The sequence below is a fragment of the Chiloscyllium plagiosum genome, chromosome 9 (assembly GCF_004010195.1).
Source record: "Chiloscyllium plagiosum isolate BGI_BamShark_2017 chromosome 9, ASM401019v2, whole genome shotgun sequence".
Taxonomy (NCBI): domain Eukaryota; kingdom Metazoa; phylum Chordata; class Chondrichthyes; order Orectolobiformes; family Hemiscylliidae; genus Chiloscyllium; species Chiloscyllium plagiosum.
In genome coordinates this window covers 11,565,369-11,575,588 of record NC_057718.1, presented here as the reverse complement: position 1 = coordinate 11,575,588, position 10,220 = coordinate 11,565,369, and the positions used below count along the sequence as shown (strand labels likewise).

The window sequence follows — 10,220 nt, the reverse complement described above, 5'->3', positions numbered from 1 at the left end:
CAGAGGGTGGTACGTGTAAGAAGTGAGCTGCCAGAGGAAGTAGTGGAGGCTGGTACAATTACAACATTTAAGAGGCATTTGGATGGGTATATGAATAGGAAGGGTTTGGAGGGATATGGGCCGGGTGCTGGCAGGTGGGACTAGATTGAGTTGGGATATCTGGTCAGCATGGAGAGGTTGGACCGAAGGGTCTGTTTCCATGCTGTACATCTCTATGACTCTATGACTCTATCAGGGTCGGAGGGTTTGACCTACAGGGAGAGACTGAATAGGTTGGGGCTGTTTTCCCTGGAGCATCGGAGCCTGAGGTGTGACCTTATAGAGATTTATAAAATCATGAGGGACATAGATAGGGTAAATCGACGAGGTCTTTTCCTTGCTGTAGTGGAGTCCAAAACGAGAGGGCATAGGTTTAAGGTGCGAGGGGAAAGACTTAAAAGGGACCTAAGGGGCAACATTTTCACGCAGAGAGTGGTGCGTGTATCGAATGAGCTTTCAGAGGAAGTGAAGGAGGCTGGTACAATGACAACATTTAAAAGGCATCTGGATGGGCATGTGAATAGGAAGGGATTGGAGGGAAAAGGGCCAAATGCTTGCAAATGGGACTGGATTTATCTGGACTATCTGGTTGGCATGGATGAGTTGGACCGAAGGATCTGTTTCCATGCTGAATCTCTCTGTGACTCTATATCATTTTGATAATGTTGTTCATAATTTTGTCATCATTGGACTCATAATTCAGGATTTTTTAATTGAATTCAAATTCCTCCATCTCCTATGATGGAATTTGAACCCAGGTCCCGAGTACATTAACTGATCTCTGAATTAACAGACTAATGATAAAAACGCTAGGCCATTGCCTCCCTTAGTATCCCCCAGTGCAGACTAATCTCTTTAAACTGAGCGAAGGTGGAAGCTATCGTTTGAGTTTTGCATGAGCTAAACAAATATGAAATGGTACCTGCTGAATGTTCAGGATGATATGACAACTATGCATGTTCCATATCAGGGTATCCGTATAAATAGACGTTCATTCATGACACATTCAAAGGCCATGTCTTAACTAGTCGTAACTGTAAGAACTAATTCGGCGAACCTTGGAAAATTTGAGAGGAGTTAGCAAATTATTGGGTAGCCTGGGTTTCTATTGCCCACTCAGGCAGAAATATCAGCTAAAGTGACAAGTGTCACCATAGTCTCACCAGACCATAAGGCTCCTCACTCATTTGAGAGAGAGATGACTGGTGGTGGTTTGACCTGAGGCTCAGCACACCTCAGTTAAGGGGAGAGGTTGAGTCCTTCATTGTAACCACAGCTAGTGTGGGAATTGAACCCACGCTGTTGGTATCACACTATGTTATAAACCAGCTGTCAAACCTACTGAGCTAACCAACCAGACCAAGAGTAGGGAGCTGAATCAATTCTGAGTTGAAGCCCAGTGATAAAGAAGACCTTTGAAAGCAGATGTGCCGTGGGGTGTGCGTTGAACGAATTAATGCCAAATTGTTGCTCGGTGCTTGCCGAGTCGATTTTCCTGCTCCTCGGATGCTGCCTGATCTGCTGTGCTTTTCCAGCACCACTCTAATCTTGACTCTGATCTCCAGCATCTGCAGTCCTCACTTTCGCATAGTATTAGCCCAGGTTTAGGCTGGGTGTCTGTACACTGTTTGCATCACCAATCCTGGGAATTATTTAGCTGGTTGTATGGACCTGCATGGACTTGCAACTGGAACAACCCATTGTTAGTGGGCATTTTGAGTCTGTGACTTTTTACACTCTATCCAGAGCTTGGTGCTGGAACTTCCTGGTTCTGCATGTGATATCTCAAACAGCCCATCGATACTGATAAGAGAGTGGCTTCTTACCCAATCCCACTGTCTACAAACAAATCCAGGATGGAGCACAGGTCTTCAATAATAATTCAACCTTTTATTTACAGACAAAAAGAGAAATTGCTCTAAATGCTCAGTGGATGTGGCAGCATCTGTGGAGAGAAATCAGTTAATGTTTCAGTCCAAGTGATCCTCAGGACCCTGAGAAAGGGTCACTCCGTTCTGAGGAAAGGTCACTCAATCTGAAACCTTAACTCTGATTTCTCTCCACAGATGCTGCCACATCTGCTGAGCTTTTACAGAAATTTCTATTTTTGTCTCTGATTTATAGCATCTGCAGTCCTTTCGGTTTTTATTTAGCCTTTGACTTAGACCTTGCCTTAATGCCTTGGCATACATGGTTCATTAACCATCAGGATATGCACTACGCCACGTGTTTTTCCAATTAGCTGGTTGGAATTTGGTCTGTAATCCTGTATGGAAAAGCAAGGATGTGGTGGAGTTCATTAGTATAACATTCTGTACCAACCTTCAAAGGATCATGAGGAAGTAACAGCACAAGACCTGTGTTTATATTCCACCTCTCTCCAACTCTGACCATCCCAAAAGCACTTGACAGCTGGTAAAATGTTTAGTGCTCTCACTATAACGTAAAGCACAGCAGCCCCTTTGGGCACAGAGCAAGCTCCCAGAAGCAGCAATGCATTAATGACTAGATAAGCTGTTCCTCAGCGATTGTAGGATAAGGTTCAAATGTTGGACCAAGACAGCAAGGAGATCCCTTCGATTCTTAACCAAAAACTGCACTGAAATCCTGAGACAGCAGATAGGGTCTTGCTGTAACCCACCTCAACCATGAAACAGCTGTTTGGGTAAAGCAGCACTCCATCAGTAGTGAGGCAGGAGTGAATGAACTCCACAGTCAGGATAATGCAGAGTAGAAATTGGAGTTGGTGTAAGAGAGAGTTGAGTGCCTTGCTGGGGAAGATCCGAAACCTTTCTCGATGGGGTGCACTGATCCTTCTTCTATCTCATGATTTCATTTTCATTCTTGAATGGAAGTGACTCAAAACTAACATTGTCGGCAGCATAGCATTCTGCATATGTAAGGACGTTGATGTCACGGTTTGGTGGTTGTACTTCTGTCTGAGGGAGTTTAGCAGTAATAATGTAATATTTTGTCAGCGGCAATATTTCAGACTTAGCAAGGAGATTGAAGTGACGAAAGGCTGGTGTGTGTTGAGTTTCCAACCGTTGGCAGTGCAGTAGTCTTCACATAAAGGCATCTGCCATAGTTTTTCCCTGATTATTACACTTTCCACTTCCCCCACAGTGATTTATTTTGGATGCATGCTGGCTCTGGAATCTGGTCCCTAATGATTCTCCTCCTAATGCGAGAATTGTCTGTAAAATTGGCTGTTTTGGTTGCCAGTGAGGGCTGCAGAAATAGATTCACTGTGCTGAGTCCATTAAAATTCTGCTGATGCATCCCCTGAACATATTCCATAAAAACCAAACACTTTGGCAACTACAAGGGAAACGTTAGCAACTGTTGCTGGGTGGCCATTTTGAGTTTTTTTTAAAATTTCATCCTTAGAACATGGTAATGGGATGGTGGTGCACTAATGTGACTGAACTAGTAATCCATCAGCCCAGTCTAACTCTCTGGGTTGCAGGTTCAAATCCCATCATGTCTGCTGCTGGAATTTAATGAATAATTCTGGAATTCTAAAGTTAATCCCACTAATAATGACCACAGCATTATTGAGTGCTGTCAAAAACCCATCTGGTTCAGAAATCTGCTGTAGTTCCCTGGTCTGGCTAACACATGAGTCCGGACTCTGGGCTGCCACCTGAATTGGTACAAGGGCAATTGGGAACAGGACAACAAGGTGCTGCTCTTGCCAGTGATGCCCAAGTCCCACACAAGAACAAAGAAAAAACTATTGCTATAAAATGTCGTGGTAAGGTGCCTTCACAAATCCTGCAGTCCATGTGGCATAGACACACCCACACCCACACTGCGTCCTGTCACAGTCGGGTATGGCTCAGTGGTTCTCAGGGTTAACCGTTGCTTGAGAGTCACAGATAGGCCGATAACACAAAAGGTAAAGTTATCTTGGAATTCCTTGCCCAGTGAAGTCGTTGACGCTACTTCGGTAAATGTGTTTAAAGCTAAGATAGATTCCTTTGAGCGGCACGGTGGCTCAGTGGTTAGCGCTGCTGCTTCACAGCACCAGGGTCCCAGGTTCATTTCCAGCCTCAGGTGACTGTGTGGAGTTTGTACATTCTCCCCGTGTCTGCGTGGGTTTCCTCCAGGTGCTCTGGCTTCCTCCCACTGTCCAAAGACGTGCAGGTCAGGTGAATTGGCCATTCTAAGTTGCCCGTAGTATTAGATGCATTAGTCAGAGGGAAATGGGTCTGGGTGGGTTACTCTTCAGAGGGTCGGTGTGGACTTGTTGGGCTGAAGGGCCTGTTTCCACACTGTAGGGAATCTAATCTGGAATTAAGGTAGCTGAGTCCCTGAAAAGATCAGCCATGATCTTATTGAGTGGTGGAGTAGGCTCGAAGGACCCTGCTCTTGCTCAATCTTTGTTAAAGAGAGACCATTGAGGATCACCGTAAGACATAGATGAGGTCGAGTCCTTCACAGTGCACTCAGTCAGTAACAGGAATGGAACCCATGCCGTCAGCTGTTATTCTACATCGCACACCAGCTGAGCTAACTTATCCCCAGGGTCCGTTGGTACCTGATATGGACAGCAGATTTCCTTTGCTGAAGGACTTGGTGAACCAGATTGGTTTTTAACAAGTATCCAGCAGTTTTACGATCATTCTTAATGAGAGCGGCAATTTATTCCAGATGTTTATTTAATTGAATTTAAATTCCCCCAGCTACTGAATCAAACCCGTGTCTCCAGAACATTAATTCGACGAGTGCCAGTTATCATGTTTTTTTTAGTTCACTCGCGGCACATAGGTGTGTCATTGGCTGGCCACCATGTATTGCCTGCCTTGATTCTCCTCTGTGTTTCCTACCAGACGACTCGTGTTTTATAAAAGCACTCGAGCGTGATGAGTGTTGATCCTGTTGTTCTTACTTTTCTGGAACAGCTGAGGCAGCGAGTAGCAAAGAAAACCAAGAATTTGCCGGAGTCAGCCCCGCCATCAAGAGCGATTTCATCGGGCACAAAACCAACAAAGTTGTGGATTTCTGCGACCACTCCTGCAGTGACATCGGAAACATGTTCAAGGAGCTGAACGGACTGAGGGTCCTTGTCAGCAACCTGGCGGACGGACTGGTCAAAGTGGTATGTGCCCCTGTTGTAGCGCCAACTGTGAGGGCACATTCTAAGGCTGGAGGCACTGCCAGAAAAGTGCAGAGGGATGGGGCAATTGTCGAAATCCCTTCAGCCACTCGTGGGCAGTGGGCGTCACTGGTTGGGCAAGAATTTATTGTCCATCCCTAGTTGCCCTTGAGAAGGTGGGGGTGAACCCTGACTCACACCACGTGCTGTGGGTTGACCCCCAATGCCCTTAGGGAGGGAATTCCAGGATTTTGACCCAGCAATAGTGATATATTTCCACGACAGGACGATGAGTGGTTTGATGGGGAATTTGCAGGTGGTGATGTTTCCATGTAACTGCTGCCCTTCTTATTTTGATGGCCGTGAGTTTTTGGGTTTTGGAAGGTGCTATCTGAGGAGCTTTAGTGAATTCGGTGAAGTAAACCCCGGGGAGGCTGAAAGCTATGGAGCTATAGGGAGAGGTTGAATAGGCCGGGGCTGTTTTCCCTGGAGTGTCGGAGGTTGAGGCATGACCTTGTAGAGGTTTCCAAAATCATGAGGGGCATGGATAGGGTAAATAGACAAAGTCTTTTCCCTGGGCTGGGGTAGTCCAGAACTTGAGGGCATAGGTTTAGGGTGAGAGGGGAAAGATATAAAAGAGACCTAAGGGGCAACTTTTTCACACAGAGGGTGGTACGTGTATGGAATGAGCTGCCAGAGGAAGTGGTGGAGGCTGGTACAATTACAACATTTAAAAGGTATCTGGATGGGTATATGAATAGGAAGGGTTTGGAGAGATATGGGCCAGGTTCTCACAGGTGGGACTAGATTGGGTTGGGATATCTGGACGGCATGGACAAGTTAGACCAAAGGGTCTGTTTCCGTGCTGTACATCTCTATGACTCTATGATTATAACTGTGCATCTGTACATTCAACTTATAATGGGCATGATCACCATTAACCGTAGCTGTAATGTAATGAGTAGCATCAGGAAATTAGATACAGTGTAGTGAAAAAGGAGTGACAAACAAGGATTTAATTAGATGACACAGAAACATTACTTCACCTGGAAATCCTTTCTTTTCGCAGACCGAGGAAAATGTAATCATTCGTGATATTCTCGATGACACTTTGAAGAACGTGCGACCAGGACAGTGCTGGCACAGTGGGCGTCTCTTTGACAATGAGGAAGAGTGGACAGTGGACAGCTGTACCAAATGTACCTGTCAGGTGAGGCCAGTGTTCCCAGGTTTCCCCTGGCTTTCCAACACCCTCCTCGCAAACACATGGATCGATGAGACATTATTTTGTTTCAGCAGTTGTTTATGTTATTGCTGAAAGGAGACGGCTGAAGGTGTTCATCTTGCAGTCATGAGGACAAGTGCAAGAATGCCAAATCACAAACGAGCGCATCAATGTATATTTCACAGGAAGACTGTGCTGATTGACTCTGATTGGCTGACGTATTGCCATGGAGAATATGTTCAAGCCTTGCACCTTTTTGATTGAATTAACTAGGAGCCTGGGGAGCCTGTAATATCACCTTGGCAACACATTGACCAATCAGAGTTGACCTGACAACCAGTTCCCCCTCCATTATAAATTGTTGGGATTGTTTGAAATTTGACATTCTTGCGTTTGTTCTGATGAGTGCAAAACATAAAAATCTTTCAGCAACGTCTTTTTTTTTCAGTGAGAAGCTAAAGTTCTGCATGACCGAGAGACAGTTAATCTCGCAGAAGTGTAATTTCCTAAATTGGTGAGGTGGAAATGTTTTCCAAATTTATGAAGTAATTCATGCTGTAATCAGGAAGCACAACTCTTTTGGATTTTGTTCAGTTGTACTAGATATTTGATGTCATTGTTTTAAAGTTACCTCAAAGGTATTGTAACTAATTTCAAAAAGTATTTCTCGAGGGAAGGCAAACATTTAGTCCTGCTCCTTTGCTTGATTGTTCAGCTTCTGGTCTGTGTTAACTGATGTTTACTGCAAACTCTCGTCAACCATAGTTTCTCAACATTGGGGAGTGTGAGCAAGTGGAGGTATCTGTGAAAGAGGGCAAATTCCACCAACGATGGAACATGCAAAGTGTTCTTGCATTAGCCAGTCCTTGTAGGAGTGAACTCCATCTTCACCGCTGTTTGTGTGAAACTCTATGTTGTGACAAATTCATATTTAGTTTCTGGGTTTTACCATTCAGGGGAACGCCTATAATCTTTGCTTTCCCTTGCATAACCTCTACTGGGACCCCACCCACTCCCCTTCCCCGTTTCCTCTTATTTAGAGAAATGATCAGAAGATTTTTCAATCTTTCCTGATCAATACAAGATCTCAGTTCTGGAATTGTTCCAATCAATCTCCCCTGCACCTTCCCCATTATCCTCTTCATCCGTTAACCATTCATGGCAACAATCCGTATGTGGTCTAACTGACGTTCTACACAAATTTAAATAATTATGTTGCTTTTCACTCCCATCACAACACAAACTATCTCCAGAGTTTTAATGGCCTTATTAATCTGTATCAGTACCTACTCTGTGATCGCCTGTACCCTCTCCACTCTGCACAATTCAGGCTTTCCCTCTGTGTGATTCCTGTGTTTTTCTCGGTCCCATAGTGCACCTCTTCTCCTGTCTGAGCTTCCACTTAACCCCAGGGGAGTCAACCCAGATTAACGTGTTTTCTCCCACGCAAAACTGTCGCAACATCAAGTCCAACAAATGGCCAATGAAACAGAGACAAAGAGTAGCATAGACCTTTGTGAAGGAAGAAGGTGAAGATGTTGAGAAAGGTGAAGGATATGGGATTAGTTCAGACAGATCTGGCTGTGATCTAACACCAATACATCCTCAGGAGGAGAAGGGAGCACCTTATGGGCTGTAATTTCTATTAATCAGTGTCTTACGAGCTCTCAGATTCTTCTACTTTCTGATGCTCTCTATCGTCCTGTTCCAGCACCCACTGGCCCTTTATCCTATTTGTTTTCAGCGTGAGTTAACTTTGCAGCGAGCTTTCTTTGTGACTGTGACTAGTTCTGCTCGTATTATCTGAAGGATTTTGAGACTTTGGACAAAGCACAAAAAAAAAGATTCAGAAGAGCCGTGAGGACACACTCATTAAAACAAAAACTAAGCAGGCTGCAGGCAGTGAGGGCTGCTGAAGCTTGAAGCCAGAGTCAATAGATGTGGAACTGGAAACGCAGAGCGGGCCAGACAGTATCCGAGAAGAGCTACAGGGAGAGGCTGAACAGGCTGGGGCTGTTTTCCCTGGAGCGCCGGAGGCTGAGGGGTGACCTTATAGAGGTTTACAAAATTATGAGGGGCATGGATAGGATAAATAGACAAAGTCTTTTCCCTGGGTTGGGGGATCCAGAACTAGAGGGCATAGGTTTAGGGTGAGAGGGGAAAGATATAGGTCGGCATGGACGGGTTGGACCAAAGGGTCTGTTTCCATGCTGTACATCTCTATGACTCTGAGCAGGAAAGTCACCGTTTTGGGCCACAACCCTTCGACAGGACTGGGGAGGGGGAAGGTGCCTAGAAATATGTGGAGGGAGGGAGGAAGGCGTGCGGGGATGTGTTGGTGTGATGGTGAACCTGGGGATCGCAGTGGGAGAGAGACTCCTTGAGCTTTCTTCAGAGGGCGGAGGAAAACTTCGGAGTGTTTCCTCTGAGGGAATAAAAGGGTAATCTGATCAAGGTCCTCCAGATAATGAGGGGGTTAGCTCGAGTAGAAGAAGGGATGCTGTCGTGATATGGAACACGGTACGTAAGGAATTGAGGTGAATAGCATTCGAGGCAAAGATGGATAAGCACTCAAGGGAGAAGGGAATACAAGTTTATTGCTGGAAAATTGCACATTCTGTCAAAGCTTGTCATCTTACACTCATCAGGACATTTCACAAGAAAACCAATTTAACGGGAAACCAACAATTTTAAGAGAAGAATGTGATTGGTGGACTCTGTGTAACTCTCCATGACATCGCCTCTTCCAGCGTGCTCTTGCCAATCAATTGCCATTCTCCTCTCATACCGTACCATTTGGTGTTGCCATTAAATTGGTAATCTTGTGAAATAAAAACTGGACAAGTGGCTGATGCTGCAAATCAGAAACGAAAGCAGAAATTGCTGGAAAAGCTCAGCAGGTCTGGCAACATCTATGGAGAGTTAATATTTCGAGTTGAGTGACCCTTCCTCAGAATTGTGTGAATTGTCCTGATGACTGCAAGATGAAAAGCTTTAACAAAGTGTGTCTTTTTCAGCGGTGCTCAAGTTCAGTATTACCAAATGATGATTTGATTGCTAGTTTATGCTGTCAGAGTTAGATGGAAGTTAGAAGGAGGCTGATCTGGAACAGGAACGTGGTATGGATCCGTTGAGTTGAGTGATCCATTTTTTTGTGCCGTAGACTTTGGTGACTTTTCTCATGACATGTGGATCCTCTCTCTCTCTTCGAATGACTTTGCCTCCTATTGATGCCTCAGCCAGATTTCCTACATATGTTTTATGCTCAGCTGTAAAGTCAATAAATAGGCAATAATTAGTTTCATCTGAACCATCGGCCGGATTCCTTGGAGTTTTTGGGATCCACTGTAAAAGCTGGGGCTGGGAGGCGCAGTGGAGAGTCGGTGTAATAACCACACCACCAGCTCCTGGCCTGGAAACACAAACCACACCAAAGAGTGAATAATGACTTTTAAAATCAGATTTGTAACAGATGTAACTGAAGTCTACGAAAGGTTTCGATCATGATGTTTCCAATCAGTCTTCTTATGTCGGAGGCAGCCCTTCCAACGGCTGTGTGTTTAATCATTATCGGGCCACAGATCTCAATGCATATGTTCCCCGGACTCCTGGCCAATATTTACCCCTCAACCAACAGCACAAAGGAACAGTCAATCTGGTCATTTATCTTGTTGAAACTTGCTGGGCACAGACTGATTGATCGATTGTCATGACTGCTCTTTTTCAAAGGTATATTTCCTGACCTAAAGTGGTGTGGGGGCAGGTTGAGGTTCTGAAAGGTGGATTATAAATTCAGTGCTTTTTATTCTCCCCCTCTCTCTTCCTCTTTCTCTCCTCCCTCTCTCTCTCTCCCTC

General features: G+C 44.9%; 1 protein-coding gene across 1 annotated transcript in view; it reads left to right on the top strand.

Moving 5' to 3' along the window:
* The window catches only part of LOC122552616 (thrombospondin-2-like), a 72,425-nt gene that overhangs the window by 14,831 nt on the left and 47,374 nt on the right, over positions 1-10,220 (top strand). Inside the window, exons 5-6 of the mRNA XM_043695381.1 lie at positions 4,947-5,143; positions 6,210-6,350. Coding sequence (XP_043551316.1) covers positions 4,947-5,143; positions 6,210-6,350 — 338 coding nt within the window. The remainder of the gene's footprint in view (positions 1-4,946; positions 5,144-6,209; positions 6,351-10,220) is intronic.